The 17,335-nt window shown below is 43.9% G+C and overlaps 1 protein-coding gene across 1 annotated transcript in view; it reads left to right on the top strand.

Moving 5' to 3' along the window:
* FBXL13 (F-box and leucine rich repeat protein 13) overlaps positions 1 to 17,335 on the top strand; it is a 1,108,093-nt gene that overhangs the window by 575,555 nt on the left and 515,203 nt on the right. Inside the window, exon 13 of the mRNA XM_069229683.1 lies at positions 6,031 to 6,129. Within this exon, the coding sequence (XP_069085784.1) occupies positions 6,031 to 6,129 (99 nt within the window). The remainder of the gene's footprint in view (positions 1 to 6,030; positions 6,130 to 17,335) is intronic.

The raw sequence follows: 17,335 nt of genomic DNA, 5'->3' as shown, positions 1-17,335 counted from the left end.
TTGATTTTTAGAATGCATCACAGGCAGGGTGGGACAATTAATTCTGGTAAGCGCATTTTGTGCGGCATGTTTTTTCTTGGTGCTTTATTTCTAGGTTGCTTTGGGTTTAGGGTTGGAATTTGGAGATTTCAAAGCACAGGACCACAGAAGATAATGTTCGTTTTATTGATATCTTCAATGCAGCTTAATTTGTATGTGGAGTTCAATGACCAGCTCTCATTTTCAGAACCACAGGCAGTTAAAACTAATCTTTAACTTGATAGAATGCAAGAAGTTCAAGTATCCGAGTCTTGGCTGCCAAAAATGAATGAGAAGACTCGCTTTTGGACACCAACCAATTCTCGTCTGGACAATAACCTTACTGCCTGACAATGTAATTACTTTTGGCTGCATTTATTTCCAGATGCTAAATTGCTGATTTTTTTTTTTGTAATACCAAGTTGTAGAGACACTATGGGCCTGTTTTAGATGTTGGCGGGGGGAATACTCAGTCACAAACGTGACGTATATCCTGCCCCACCGTATTACAATCCCCATAGGATAGAATGGTATCGTAATACAGGGGACGGGATATCCACCACATTTGTGACAGAGTATTCCCCTCTGATGAAATCTAAATCAGGCCCTAAGTTTACAAGTTCTAGAGACAGCAATTGCTAAATAATAATTTACAGGCATGGATGCTGACTAGAGAAGTGAGCAGGTTATTGATCTTTGGGTAGAAATCTTTGTATGCCGAACATTTTTGGGAGTGTCAACTGACTCCTATGAATATAAGGAAGTGTTGTGAAAGTTAAACCTGTTATCACAGTGTTAAGCAGTTCAAGATATTAGCAACTGTTAGCAATATTACTATTATTTTGTTATTTACTACACAAATAGGTTGAGAGCTCACACGGATCGTAATCAGTATTAAATTATTACACAAACATACTTGGACCTACACCTTGTGGCCCTCGCGTTTCTCAAATCAACAAATCAAGGCTAAAAGAGTAACAAAACTGATAATATGTACTGTTTGCGATGTGATAAAGAATTTGTCATGTTAATGTTCCTCTTCAGTGTCCATTGTTTTTAAAGATTTGCAGTGGTGTAGTGAAGGGAGGAAATACAGATTTCATCATCATTGCCTCTCGTACAACAATGAATCGCGCAAACCCTTGATCACCTGAGCCATAGTTTTTATTTTACTACATATCAGGAAATCCTTTAGTTAAAAAAATTCTTCTAATTTTCAGGTTTGTTTTGGCTAATGGCAGCTGCTGTCTCCTCCAGGTTTATAGGAATCACCAGTCAGGGAATTGTTCTGCACTCGGTGGCAATCACTGGTGGTGTTAGGGATTTTTGTAGGCCCCACTCCATTAGTTATCACATTTAACAGTTAAAAGTTGCAAGTGTTGATTTTTTGCATTGCAGGTTCCAGTCCCTCTTGTTCATTTTATTTTGTGAACTGTCCCCCAAAATGGCAAGACAGGTAACTACAGGGTCGGTAGGTGTGTAGCCTGAATCTAATCTTTGGATTCATAATACGAAGAGCCCCTTTTCTCTTTGTTTTACAGTCTTAACTCTTAATCAGGAGTTCCTAATGCTTCGTTGGCCACAGAGAAACGTCCTGCTCCACAACTTTCTTTGCACCTGGATAAGGAGCTAAGGCTTAGGAGCCCAGGTGGAAGAAAAGAAATCAGAGGTCTGGTGTTGCCATGCTTCTAGACAGTTAAAGACAAGAAACTGCCCTATGGCTATTTCAAACCAGTGAGGAATATTTAGCCTAATTCTGTGGCTTCTACTGTATACATAGAGAAACTAATCAAATGACGCCTCACCGACCATCCCAGTAACTTAATGCCAAGCAGTATGGATTCAGGTGCAGCTCAGTACACAAACACCCACCGCTACCACAGATAACATCTGTGTGATCTTTCACAGCGGAGACACATCAACCCTCATTCTCCTGGACCTCTCTGAAGCATTTGACAGGGCCTCACATTCCAGCCCCATCAGGTGCCTACACAATTGCATTCAAGGGCCTTTTCTCTGCTGGATCTGATCCTTCTTAACAGATAGAATACAGTCTGTCAGCTTGGTACATTACTCCTCGGATGCCCACAGACTGCAGTGTGACTAAAGGTTTATCGCTCAGGCTCACGTGGGTCCTGTACTCACTGTGCCACTGGAACCAAGCTACAGCCAACAAACAAGCCCCAATCAGGGTGAAACCGGCATTGGGTTGCTTGTGTTCCAGTTCAAGAAGACCTAGACTTGTATTTCGGGCTGAACTATGCCTATTGGAGTAGGGTCAAGGGAGATTTGCATATGGCTAGGTCCAAATTGAGATGGTATGGTGTGCAAATTAACAATGGACTGGGATGCAGTCCGAGTAATTGCCTGTGGCTGAGATTAATTCAAGCATTCCATCCATCACGTATTAGTATATTTCTGTGTACCATCATGCGGATGGTCTTCTGGTAAGTGTCTTCAGCTGAATTGCACAGTGAATTGACTAGGTCAAATTGTTTCCATTATTACACTATATCTTATGTGTGCTCTCTGTGATGTCCTGTTTGCAAAGGGCATCGCTGGACTCCTTATCTTTTGCTAAATTCATTCAGTCACAGAGACAATACATAATTAACTCGGCATCTCGCCACAGGTTGCATTTGTAGTGAATAAATGTATGCATGGAACAGGCAAACTAATCCTAAACTTGAAAGTTTTCTCAAAGTCCAGTAGGAGAATAGCTAGTGGGCCCTCCACATGGGAAGTAAGGGCCATAGCACTGTGCAAATACCCAAGGCTGTGTCTAGTAGACATGCCTGCCATTACTTCTTTTCATCTGTGTGGACTAGGGATTAAATATGGTAAAACGTTTTAATCAGTGATTGTATACAACAGTTCAGGTGACATTTGTTGCTTTTGAAAGGCCCCAAGGTCCTCAGGTGTTGTTATAAATAGCACATTATGAGTGAAGTGCACTTATGGACATCCAAATGTACAAATGTATACATCCACTATGAGATTTTGGAAGTCGCAATAGCAGAACCTCAGTGAAAACAGGGTTCAGTGTATCAAAAGGCTAATGCTGCCCAAATTAAGTACACTGAATTTAATGGTTAATGGCATTATTGTGGCTGAACAATAAAAAACAAATGTCTATGAAAATCTCTGTCTGTTTTTCACAGTAGACAGTGTGGACTACACAGATCACCCAGAGCCTTATGAAGATCCATCGAGGCGAATGCTTTCATTGTGGTAGATTTAAATACACATATTTCCAATTTTGTGCTTAATCCTTTCTCATGTAATGTCTGAATCACTGAATGGACCTGAGAAAGTACCTCAGAAGAAGAATATATTAGATATTGTCCTAGTGCTACCAAGAAATGATTCCTGAAAATAGGAAAAATATAGTTTGTCTAACTTTATAACACCACTGGGTGTTACAACGCCAGTTTGATATTCAGGGAGACTATATTGTGTACGAAAGGCTGTTTTTTATACATCCCTCTACCAAGTATGAATGAGGTGCGCCCTTGATATTTAATTTAGTTTAAACTACTGATGATCTAACCTGAAAAGGTATAATCCAAATCGAGGAAAGGGAAGTGCATTTCTTAGTTGTGATGCTACAAACAATGTACTCAATAAAAGTTGTTATCTTGGACCCTTTACTTTGGACCGTGATGAAAAGTGACACCTTTGGAAACTGGCATTGTCTTCAAAAGCCATTCGGTATATATTTCAGTTGTTTTAGATATCTGTATTTTGGTATATTCATGGTTTTTACTCACTGTACTGATGCATAAAATGTTTCTGGCAGTCTTATTGTGGGGTGGTAATACTTTTGTGTACAAGCTTCAGGTAGCATAATCTGTAGAACACCTACAAAATGTGCATGTTATAGCACTGCTTAGCCAGTTAATTGTAATACACTTACAATACTGTCTTGGATCCATTCAAGCAGTTTGTAAAACCTTTAGCTCAACCCTGGGTACCTGTGACTTTGAGTAATCAGGTTTAAACAAAGGAACAAGTGAAAAGCATTTAGAAGTACCTAAACACACAAAATAAAGTCACACAACACAAAAGAAATTGATCACAAATTATAAAAATATTTGGTATTTTTATGAATTTTAGACACCAAAATGAACAAAATCCGATGGAGAGTTGCAGTGTCATGTTCAGTTCAGTTCGGTTCACATGTTGTTGTATAGTGCTTGGGTACCTGTACGGGCCTCCCAGTTCTGAGAGGGAAACACCTTCTGGTTACTTAGCTTATTCCTTGACTCATTTAGAGGATCTAACAAAGCTGACATAGATTTTTAAGTAAACCACATATCAATGCTTTTTACTCAAATGTAAGCAAGCATTAGCAACTACCGTGGTTAGTGGAAACTTTGTAAAACTTTTACAAGGTTGTGTTTGGTTCTTTTGCTCACTTTGGGCGACCAGCTCTGGCAGTGAATAGGTCAAGGGGGCATGGAATAATTACCTTGTTTCCAAAGCAGTCTCAAGGTTCAGTTGCAGGCTCCATGGGTGAACCGCTGCAGACATCAATGGAAGTGGTCCTGATGCAAGGATGCTGAAGACGCAGTGAGATACTGAGGATACTATGTAGTTGACGTGTGACTTCCTGGAGCTACTCTTTGGTCCACTTTTCTGGTGGGGCAGTTTTGGCCACAGGGGTCGAGGTCCCTTGAAGTCCTGGTGGGTCCAGCAAAAGTCCAGTTGCCACTGGACTACTGGTCTCTGGCCACAACAAAACCAGCAGTTCCCTTCGATGAAGACTAGTGTCCTCTTTGGGTGACCAAACTGTACTCTGATGTCTCTCCCAGGTCTGGCAGACTCAGGGACAACTTTTGAGCGTCGGGACTTGGTCTCCTTGGCTGCATGTTGGCGGTCACTGGCCATCAAACGATTGTGGCTAGTTGACTAGCGAAGGTGGGCTTCTTCAGCTTTTGTGGCCCAGGAGCTGTAACAGGAAATCAGCCAACTGTAGTTCACCTCTGGATGTTTGTAACTCAGGGGTTAACTTTTCTCTGAGCACCACAGGCACAGTTCTCACTTTGCTAGCCCAGGAACAGCAGCTGCAGTCCGGTCGTTGGGGCAGCCTCTCTTGCCATGTCCAAGGAACAGCACAGCAGGCGTTCTATGGTCCTCTCGCCAGTTCAGAAGTTATCTGTGGTGTAGGCGGCATGGGTTCCATATTTATGCACAGAAAGAATCTTTCAAAGCTAAGTAATCTACACTACAGGAGGTATAGTATTTTTTACAAGGAGTTGTTACATACCTTTGGCAATGTTGATTCTGATGAATGCCCTTTTTCTCCCTGATGATTTAAACTTTGCCGATTCTTAGGCATGCAGCAAAAGTTATGTTATATTTACTTGGGGAGCGCACAAGCCACCCGGATGGGTGTCCTCACGCTCAGAGGTCTATGGAAGATTAATTATTGCTTGACCATGTATCTTCTAGAGCCCCTGAGTTTCTGGTTCCTACTACGCTGATAAGTTCTGAAACAGAAGAGGCGGGAGGTGACGCCGTTTATGCAGTCAATGTCTCTGACATAGAACACCGGTGATGCCAGATCAAGCGTGTTTGAGAGAAGTGATGAAAATACACTAGTGTTTTCTAGAGTTGCCTATTGCTAGGAAATTTCCAGCGATAAAGATTTTACAAAGGAAACACTGTTTATCTTAGCCACTGTCACTTAAGGTACATTAAATCGTCTTTCTACATTTTTATCGTAAAATGTAAAAACAAATCGGATTCGTTGATATTTACAACCATTGAAGCTGGGAAGTGTAGATGGAGGTGTATTCTAACCCAAAATAACCTTTTATATCTATTCTATTTTTAGTTCAAGACTCTCAGACTTGCATTTAATGTGTTTTAACTCTTGGTAATATTTTAATAGACATTTTTATGAGTCCAAATCACATCTGAAACCTAGGCCGATGTTTCCATTTTAGAAATATCTGTTTCTGAAATTCCTTGCCTTTTCTCCAGAAGTTAAAATATATATTTTTCCAGATCTCCGTCGATGGCTTCCGGTGTGTGGCAAGTGGCTGCTGTAGTCTTCAGCATCTTAAAATCGATGACATGGTAACTCTGACGGACAGCTGCCTCTTAGTAAGTGTCTGGAGAACCGCCTACACTTAAGAGTATGTTTTATGTAATTTCTATGTTTTTATTATATTTGATACCGTAGCGTTTTAGGCTGCGACCCGAATGCACTATCGTATGTTGCGATGATAGTACACGATCTTTTCTTTCTTTCATATGGGAAGTTGGTTGTAAATACTTTCCCGTGGTTCCCTCAGCCACACCACTGGAGTTTACTCACGGTTTCCAAAACTTGAGGAGCAGTTACCACAGTCACAGTTTGTCTTATACACCGAGAAATTGCTGAGCTAATATGTTTTGCAACGTCTGCTCTTGTCCTTATTGAAGTAAATTAAATGATGTAAGGGCATCTATAAACATATATATCACGCACATTACAGGGAGCAGACAAATTAGCAGTCATCTCTGGGAATTTCCCAGTTGTCGTTAAGTAATTATGTGTGACCTACTGTGGATAATAAGCCTGTCATTTTTATGTGGGCTGGTATGTGTACTGGTCTCGAAAATGCAATTGTAGCCCCACATAACGTATGTAATTCAAACCCCACCTACGCTCGTGACCTCTGGGAAATATTCAGGATGGCAAGTCTTTAAATCCCCTGGCCAAAGATATTAAATCCCCTGTTTCCTTTCTCCGGTTGTAGAGGCGTACCTTACTCATGAACGTGTCTACCCGTCTCGTTTGGTTTTTAAACAGCTTCCAGATGGAGGATGGAGCTGGCCAAGTGCCAGGTGTAACGTTTAGCCATGGCTTCAAGCATCCAACGGCGAGAAGGGGGCAGTGATCCTTTCCACTTGAGCCATCTGGAGAGTTTACTCTCGGCCTAGCTTTGCTAAATGTTACTTGTTTTCATCAGCCGGGCCGGCTTTTGATGCAGGCAACAGCCATGTTAGACAGATTTCTCTGTGATGTTTACTCTAAATGAAGCTCACCTATGACGTAACTCATACATTTGAGCAGAAAGATCACCCCTACCCTGTAAGGAATTAATTTGCCTATCCATGCCATTTCTTTGTGAAAATAGGAAGATTCCGATCCGCCGCAGCAATCCCATCTGTTTTTCACATAGTTGCTTGAATGTAAGGATCACTTTAATTCAAACCACGTTACAATCAAATACGAATGTATGTAAAAAATACAAAAGCCACAGGAAACAAAATACATAACTACTTTTTCTAAAATCTGGATGTCTGAGAAAACAGCACTTGAGAAAATATGATCAATGAGTAACAGTGAGTGTAGATTTTGAACTATGGAAGGCCAGAGGAGGAGGATGACTAGGAGGCTGGAAAGAAAATAAACCATAAAATGAATTTAAAAAAAGGATTAAAGCAGGAAAGTAAGTACAATATCTTGGGCTCGAGGAGGGAGAGGGAAGAAAGTGAAACAATAACGAAGAAAGGAAGTTGTTAACGGTCGGTTTTCATTGTCTCCACAGAGGTTAATAAGGGTTATGTTGGCGAAAAATGGAAAACAAAGCAAAGAAAGGGCATCAGCGAATTACCGAGAAGACAGTTATGGAAATAATACAATATTGACAAACGGGGAACCAGCAATTTTTTTTTTTAAGTGTGTGACTTATAAAGAGTAACAGGAATAAACTTGTTGACTTTAAATTTCAATTGCAGTAGATGTGTTGTAGTAGAAAGAATCAGCAATTACTCTGTTTATTCCCATATCCCAGAAGTGCATGCAAATGTGGCGTGTTGTGTGGTGTCCATCCTCCATCTGCACAAGAAGTGACATCTGAAGTTTCCCACCAAAAGTTGAAAGAAAAAAAAGGCAAGTAGGAGGACTTTATTTCTAATCGCTCACCCGCATAGGAAGTGACATCACAGGTTTTCCACCAAAACAGTCTGTAAAAGAAGCCAAGCAAGAGGACATAATTTCCCATCACCCATCTACACAGGAAGTGACATCAATGGATTTCCCATAATCCAGCCACACAGGAAGTGACATCACCGGATTCCCCATCATCGATATACATAGGAAGTGTACATAGGAAATGATATTACTGATTTCCAGCCCACAGCACCCTGCAGTCCTTCCCACGTCCAGGACATGCTGAATGGCAGATGGCCAAAGGCGTGCCTAAGGTAAGCCCGTCCGCACCCAGCGCCAGACACCCTCTACCTCCTGCTACCCTCCATGCTCTCAACCCTGCTGCTGCTTGCTACTTTGCGGCCTTACCTCACCGCACAACATGGAAGGAGCGTTCACATGCGCCTTCTGCAAGTTCTCAGGCACTCTCCCACACCTTACACGCACCCCACCAACAGCACCCAGCACCCCACTTGCTCACACTCATACAAACCAGCCACGCACTCAAGTTCACACTAACCAAACACCACACAACACAACACATTTGCATGCATGTTTCTCAACACCTGGTTGCTCACCAGTCACACCATGGAACTATGGGCCCTACTGCACACCAAGCTGCAGACCTTATCTTCCTCATGGCTAAACCCAATCTATGTAATGGGCATCACCAGAGCCATTCTCACTGGCTACAAGATCGGCAGGCAAAATCAAGTTCTGAAGTGGAACCGTCATCATGTTCAAAGATGAAATCCGCTGCACGACCTACATGGAGATTTCCACCAGCTATATGAAACACCTCGCGCTCAACGTATGCATCATAGACAACTTCTCCCGGGGCAGAATCATTGTGTACAGACCACCAGGACCCCACACCAGTTTCACCAGCGATATCACAGACTTTGCAACACCCGTCAAATTCATCAGCATATTCATCCTCCGCAGAGACCTTAACTGTCACCTAAAAGACCGCACCTACCCAAACTCTGTGGCACTTCTAGAAAACCTCAGAAACCTTGGCCTCGCTCAGCAGCTATCCAACCCACCCACACAGCCAGATACTTATTGGGCCCAGTTTTCTTATTAATCAGCAACATCACAGTCGACAAGCCAGCAATCATGACCTGGTCAAATTTGTCAGTTCCAACATACCCATCTGTACCGCCACACACCTTCCGCCACCAGAAAAGCATCTGCGAAGAGTAGTAGGCTTCTGTCATCTCCACTCACTTGCTGCAACACACCAGCAATTTTCTGAAAACTGTCAAGAACCTCAAAAGTACCAACATTTTGGCTCACCTCAAGCGGACACACACAGCAAGAGCCCCTCACAGGCCAGTTGACACACAGAGGAACTCAGGCTGACGAAATCCCACTGCAAGCAACTGGAGTGCATATGGAGAACAGGTCAAGACCCACATATAAAGACATCTTTAAATCAGCCATAAGACGCTACCATCAGCAGATATGGAACCCCAAGTGCACAACTCTTGCAGATCGTATGGATGCTAGCACTAAGATCAGATGATAACATTTTGCCGTCATCAAAGATTTCACTGATCCTCCTGCCACCTCCAGCAGTATCACCCAGTCACAAGACCTTTACAATAAGCTCTTGAAATTCTTCTCTAACAAAATCACCTCCGTATACAGCAACTCCGACCCTGAACCAGACTCTGTCATCATCACAACTCAACTTACTATCATCGCTGAAGAACAAACACTGCCCTTGTCCCCACTTCCTCCAACAACCATCACCAGCATCTACATCCTCGCTACCATAACCAGCACCTATGCACGATTTAAGGCCAATTGTGATGGAGCGTGGGTCTGATACAGAAACCAGGTTCCACCCAGTTAGAATGTTTACTTTCAGACAGTTTCTGAGATAGAAATCAAAAATCCTTATTGGGACAAGTAAGGGGCTGTGGACGAGAGGGTCTTCATAAAGCCGGATAGTATTGGATGAGGTACTGGTGAAGCTGTTGACTTTTGGTGGGAAAGCTCCAAGTGGGAGAAATTCAAAATCTGCACCCAAGGAAGGTCCATTGCTGGCATACTTTTGGTGCCTTCACCTAGTGAAGAGTTCTAACTTCAGTCACTTTTTTGGCCAAGTCTGCAAGCTGTAGCCTAACAGTGCCTCATGGGGCTGGACCTTCTTTGTGACATAAATGGATTTGCTGCTGCAGAAAATCTGAGTGGAAGCATCCTGAATCTTTGGCCCTGCCGCAATGCACCTTCATCAGATAGACTTGACAGATTTGTTCCTGTCTTTCTGAGTCTTTGGAGTTAAAACGTTTCTAAGTCCCACGGTTCTCAGAAAGTCAGAAAGTTAGAAGGACTACACTTTGACACAGCCAAGGGTCAGAGGAACTCATGAACAGCTCTTGCAGATCAAGAGTAACTACAGCAGAAGCCACCAGCAGAGTTCAGGACATGTCCAGTTGCAACTGGTCAGCTGGACTCTTTAGGAAAATCCGCTTAGTGCAGCTTGTTGTGTCCCTGTAGCCAACCAGGAGGTTAGCCAATTTACCCTTGGAGTCCACTTCTTTTTCGTAGGTGTAGGTGGGAGCAGGTCTAGCCTCTCGGGTCTCCTCACATGTCTCCTCACATGTCTCAACAGCAGGTGCAGTCCTTGTTCTGACTTCCACAGGTTTAGTACTGTTCTGAAGAGGGTGCCCAGTGGTGCAACATTTATGCCTGGCACTTGTGGCTCGGGCTGACTCTTGGCCCTCCCTAATAAATAAGTAAAATGTTTCCAAGGATAACTGCACCCACTTTTGTAGCATTTCCTACGTGCCATACTGCAAAGAAACCAACAGTGCCCCTCTATAGCCAAATGCAAGAATGTAAAACCCTTCTCCTAACAGGCGTACCCATCCCAGAAGTGTGCCCAGGGAAATGAGAAACCCCCTTCTCTGTTGTCCTTTCAAACCAGTTCTGGATGCCCTGGGGGCGTGGTTATCAGAGACCCAGGACACAAAATAATAAAACAAGCAGCATGTCTGAAAAATGAGGGTTGTTGAGGAGTGGGTTAAAAATGTGGCATGACCAGTGGGGAGAAGCTGATGTGGTTGAAACTTTAGGATCTTTCCAGGTGTCTGTGATGGAAGTGCAGTGCATTGAGCAGCTCTGAGAGACAAAGTAGTCAGTGATAAAGGACTTCTTGTTACAGGGAGAATGAGCAGTTCATGTAAAGAATTAGGCTGATAATCACTAGAGATAGGGTATGTTAGCTCAGTGATTTCTTTGGCTTACTATTGATGCACAGATAAGGTGATGTGTGGCTGATTGGATGAGTCAGTGCTGTATGTAGGTGTGAGAGAGGATGGGTACATGTAAGGTTCTATGACAATGTGTAGAAGCAGGTGACACTAGTGACCAAATAGGCCTAAGATTTTGGGATGTGTGAGTCAGAGGAAGAGAGAGGAGTCAATGATGAGGGTAATATCATGGTAAAAAAACATACTACTATGATAAGACTGATGGTGTTTCGCCAGCGATGCATTAAAGTACCACTATAAGGTGGATTAGTCTTTAGTGAGTTGCACAGATTGAGTGAGAACTTGAGTAGAGAAGTAGGGTGAGTTTTCTGATTATTGTATAGTTGTTGAATCAGTTAAATGGTGTAGCCTTTACTCTCAAAACAAACAGCAACTATGCTCTTAAGACACTTTAGGATTTTCTCTTGAAAGGGGTAGGCAAATGTATTGTTTATGTATCTGTAACTTGTTTTGCTTTCCGGTAGAGATGTGATTAAGTTGTAGACTTAGACTTCAGAAGGATCCAAGTAGATATCACATTTGTTTTCAAATACAATTTGTTGGGAAAGTAGTACCAATACTCAAGGAGTTTCTGAAAATGTAAAAAAAAACAAATAAGAGTTGTACCTACGCCCATGGCCTTTGACTGAAAGGATCTTCAGTGATGCTTGCCAATCCACAATGCAGTGTGCATTCATTGGTGGATATAGGTTACAGCGGAGCTTCCTGGGTTGGGAGTCAATTGTCAGTGAAGTCAGACATCTGTGACTTATCCTGATATGGTAGATTGACTGGCCTGGACATGGTGGACAAAGCCTTTGTGGACAAGGGAGGAATTGGGGTGATTGGCTGCCTTGGTCTTGGCCCTCTGCCTGATGTAGTGCTGTTCTTGGTGTGCCTTTAGTCACATTTCATCAGAAGTTATGGCAGAGGCTTTCATTGCCAGGAGACAATTATCCGTCCGGGTAGGCTTCGGTATACTGATATTGCAATTAGCATTTCTTGGAGGTAGCAAACAAATGTTGATGGAGTCTTTTGGTGGAGCCAGAACGGGGTGGTGTGCCAGACACCCTTTTAGTTTCTAGAATGCCCAGGGGTGTGTACAGCACCCTTAGTTTCTGGGGTTACTGTCAACAATTCCAGAAGTAAATCCCTTGGGTGGGCGAGTCCAGCAGAGACCCTGAGCTTGCAGTTGGCTCTCCAGAAGGCTAAAGCGGAGCAAGAGGGGAAGACCAGAAAGTTTGAGAGAGAGAAGCTAAGACAGGCTCACCAGGAACAACTGGAGAGTAGGCAGGAGAGACATAAGCAATGACCTGGGAAGAGAAGTTACCAGAGAGGGAAGAGAAACAAGAGAAAGATAGGAGAAACAGAGAGAGTGTGAGAGGAGGAACAGAAGGAAAAGGAAAGAGAGCTGAAGAGTGAAAAGATAGTCCCTGACACAGAAACGCTTAGGATGGCAGCCATGACAACTCTACATGGAATAAGTGACCCTACCTCCAGTTGAGGCCAAGATTCCAAGAGAGCCTGTAGAAGTCAGGATATCCTGGAATGGTTTGTGAGCTTTGAGGTTGCTTATAAGGCCCAGCTCTAAAATGAGATGTCTAAGACAACTTATGTAAAGGAGCCTAATTCCATTAGAAGGGAAAGCCATCATTGGAGGTATGCCTGTGGCAGACCAAATAGTCTATGAGCGAATGAAGGAGGCTCTGTTTACACGATCTGGTTCTGGATTGAAGCCAGCTGAGTACCTTTAGAGGTTCCCATACTGCAATACAGCAGATGGTGTTGCGAATGGGACAAGATGCTGGAGTCTGAGTGGCTTGCAGAGTTGCAGAGGTTGTTAGGTGCTGGAGGGCCTACCCAGGATGATTTCCGCTAGGCACAGGAAGAGTGCATTTTTGTTGTGGGACTTCTGAAGGAAGCCCAGGAACAGGTCTGTGAAGGAGTGGTTGGAAAACACTTTGTTGGCTGGGAGGATGGCCTCCTATGTAGTGAGTCGATTAATCCTGAGCCAGAAATTAGCACGAGGCTAGTGGCTCTGTTAGTGCACTTGGCAGGACAGTTGGCCATTAGAAAAACCCAGGATAGGGTGGACCCTCTGTTCTCCTTGCCAGACATGTGCAGAGACAATGAGAAGTTCTGTAAAACCTGCCCCCCATGATAGATGAGTGGTGTTGGGATGAAAGAGTCCACTTCATGCACACAAAACCCTTTCTGAGTGCCCATCTGCGCTGCAGTCTGAATCCCTAATGTTGATTTTTGTTGTCCTAGGTAAACACTGGTGCACCATGAGATACGACTGTCTCAGGGATTGTGGTCTTCTTGGACTGGAATGGGCACCCAAAGTGCTAACCATATAGTGGTGGATAGCAACCGCCTTCACCAAGTGTTAACCAGCATGTGTGCCTGCAGGTGACAACACAGAAAGTTTACAGTGCTGAGCAGTACATGCAGAGTGAATGTGTGTACTAATTGTGTATGTATCTGTGGTGGCACAATACATGGAGGTAATAGTGCTGGATAGTGTGTGTGTGTTGTGTATATACAGTGAGTGCAAGTGTCCCTCTAATGGTACATTACATAAAGTACCCTAAGTTGCATTTTGGGAGGCCCAGTCCTGCCTGGTGAAGGCAGGAGGAGGTAGAGGAATCCACCCAGACAGATATGCGAATTGCTGTATTCCTGTGAGCTATGTGGCATACACTGGAAGAGGGAGAGTGAGGCTTCCCTTGTGCGTGCACTTCAAAAGATGCTCTTTGATTCAATGAGAGATCACAAGGAAGGGGTCTGGGCACATCTCAGGAAAGAGATTAGACTGATAAGGGGAACATAAAGAAGGGGGATGCAGCCTGAGATTAACCTTTTGATGCACACATCACATATTTGCTGATATACAGGTGTGAACTCTAGTCTTCGTGGCGTGTTGTGGAACTATCAACTTCGGAGTCTCTCCCTCTGTGACATACAGCTTTTCAAGAGGTAGAGGAGAAGTATTGTCATAGTTTTGGACTTTTGCACTGGGCAAGACTGCTGGTCAAAGGATGACAGTAATTTTGCTTGTAGGCGATTACGCCTTTCCTACAACAAGTTGCAACTGTTGTCCCAACCTTACCGTCTCACTAGCAGCACCTCACCAGAAACACAATAGTAAAAGGTGATTTGTGGCAGCCGTTACCCATGGACTCGAGAATAAGACACCCTAATGTGGAAGGCCTAACCTCCAACCTAAAGGAGAGCTGGGTTTGCAAAACCTAATCTGCCAATACCATGTCCATGAGAGGAGCCCCCAACCCTCGTTACCTTGGAATGAGGTCTCTTTCTCAGACTCCGCAGGGACACGAAGACTGGGTCAGCATCAAGACGACTGCAACATCAATATCAGTGATGGAGGCGATGCCCTCTGGTCGGAATCCCTCTGATTATCTGTCTAAAGTGCGATGTATTTATACAGATCTACAAGGACCCCTGACGTGGGTGTGTTCCCAAGCAATAGATAACAGACATGCTTGGGACGGCAATTAATATAAACAATCCCTCGAAAGTATAGAGAGGGAAAATCCCTAAGTGTGAACACCTACTGTTTGTTTGTCTTTGGTGCTTGATCTTGACGCCTTAGCTCTGTGACACTGATAATGTAACTCATAACAAGTGGCCTAACTATAAACAAGGCAGCCATCTTAGAAGAATTAAATAATTAAAAGGGCTAAGACAGAGCTAGCTAAGTAGGTTAAAAGTCACTAGGTGACGGGGGCACGAGTCTGCAAGCCAGAGGCTAAGCTAACTCCTTTTTTCCCATTAAAACAAACTAGGATTCACTACACCCTCCCCATTGCCCTAACAGGTATGACGAAGGTACAGGAACCCAAACGCTAAAACTGCTCTGAACTAAAAAGCTGAAAGCATAAAAACCAACTAAAAAATCTTTAAAATGTGTTGAAAAGGTAATGAAAACAATTCTGCTAAAATACATATAGAGATGTTAATGTCAACCATGACAAGCACAGCGTGCCAAAGCAATGTTAATTTAAATGCATAATTTTGAATCGGGAATGGCAAGTCAATTCATCAAATTATTTGCTGTACGCATGATCTTGAAGAGTGTCATCGAAGTCACCAACCAAGGACCTAAAAAATGAGTCAACATCATCTGATGTCAAATCGAATGCTGGGTGGACAAACGGATCCACAGAGCAGTAGTGAGAAGTATTTTCTGGTGTAACGTTACCTGTTGCAATATCCTCAACCACGGTAGATCTCAAAACGGAAGGCTCATAGGTGGCCTCGCAGAGCAACCTCCGTCTCAAGGGGCATGACCGTGTATGAACCCTCATCGGGGACATCAGCGGTTCGTGGTCCACAGGAGATGTCGGTGCAACAGCAAGACAGACCATGGGCAGATGTTCAAAGAGGCACCATATGCAGCGGAAGACTGGTTGTACGCACCAGAGAAGGGGCCGAAATGACAACGACCAGTCATGCTCCAATTCCACCAGCAAGGGTGTACCGAAGATCTGAACCATGCGCTCACGGCACAGTGGAGTTCGTGGGAGCGTCTCCATTGCACTGCGTAGCTGGAAAGAAACAACCACTGCGAATCAGAAGAGATAGCAGTAGTAGTCCGCCAATCAAAGCCAAAATAATTGGAAAGCCACCAAACACACTTGAAAAGAGCGAATGGATGGCTGACGGGATGACTCCGAAGACAGTCTGGAAGATGGACACGAAACCAGACCCGACAGCCTTAAAGAAATGAACAATCCCAGTGGTGCTCGAAGCATTGAATATTCTGGATACCAGTTCCCCAAAGTGCTTGGGGAAGTTGGTATTTAATAGGGATTGTATCTCGGCTAATGATCTCGCAATCTGGAGAGCATACGTCTCCTTTGCGGATGTCAAGGCGACCTGTTTTTGAAACAATAGCGCCTTTAGCCTGCTCAGCTTGTCATAGTTCACATTAATAGTTTCTATGTGGGGACACATGTCAGATACTTTTATCTCTCGTGTGGGGGGAAACAAAACATGTCCACAACACGTAACGACCTTCGAGACCGAGATTGCGTAGGCAATTCCTGGTCGCATGCCGCAACAGCTTTGATCGTTCAGTACCACATCATTTCCATTAGAAAGTAAATTAAATACCGGGCGAATCAAAGGGACGGGAGTACCCTTCAGCAAACAGGCCAAATTCGCCACCCCCGCATTGCAAAGACCGTGAAGAGACACCTGCTTGCATATCATGGAATGACGAACAGCAGTCTCACATTCACTTCCGCTAAGAAAGACCTCTGTTTCGCTGTTCAGACATTTATAGTCAAAGGGCAACTCCCACTCTTCCTTAATATAGCTATCTCCTAGTTGCTCGTTCCTTTCCACTGCAAGATGTTTCAGGCAGCTTGAGAAAGGAAAGGTCAAAATCAGTAAATTAATTATGCCATGTAAGAGCCAGATAGTTGAAGGACTCTCTGCTACCGTAAAGGGCAACTTATCTAACTTTTCTACGCGAAGCATGGTGAAACTAGCCTCCCTTTTAGCTATTGTCTGTTGTTCCTTGGAAAAATTAAAAGCAGTGAAGAATTCACTCCTGTTAATATATTTCTATGGAATGCAGCCATTCTTCAGTGTCTGTAATGTCCAACCCAGCTGCATGATGAAACGTAGCTGTGTTTGCCCATGAAATAACTGGGACAAGTCTGACTGAGTGATATCAATAGCAGACGACACTATATTCAATAGTGAATAAATCCTGTTGGACAGTGTATTCATGCCGTTGTCCACAACAGCTAATGCCTTTTCTAAATTTTCTTTATCCAATTGCCTTAACCGCTTCTGTGCCGCGGACGTAATGGTTAAGTCTTGCGACACAGTGCTCATGTGCCCAGGACGTAACCATTACGTCTTGCACACAGAGCCCAGAGGGAGCTCTAGCGCTCCCTCTGTGTTCTTCCCTCCCACCCCCAAAAGGCAGGGATGGAAGGGGGAAGCCCTTCCCCTTCCACCCCCGACAGCCCCCCTGACCCCCCACCTCCCCGTGACATCAGCGCGCAATCGCACGCTGACCTCACAGAGGCCTCCTCCCATCGTGCTGGAAGCTCAGCTTCCAGCGCGATCAGAAGAGAAATGTTCAGCA

The sequence above is a fragment of the Pleurodeles waltl genome, chromosome 4_1, assembly GCF_031143425.1.
Source record: "Pleurodeles waltl isolate 20211129_DDA chromosome 4_1, aPleWal1.hap1.20221129, whole genome shotgun sequence".
NCBI lineage: Eukaryota > Metazoa > Chordata > Amphibia > Caudata > Salamandridae > Pleurodeles > Pleurodeles waltl.
The sequence above is the reverse complement of the archived record's forward strand: the minus strand, read 5'-3'. Positions and strand labels throughout refer to the sequence as shown.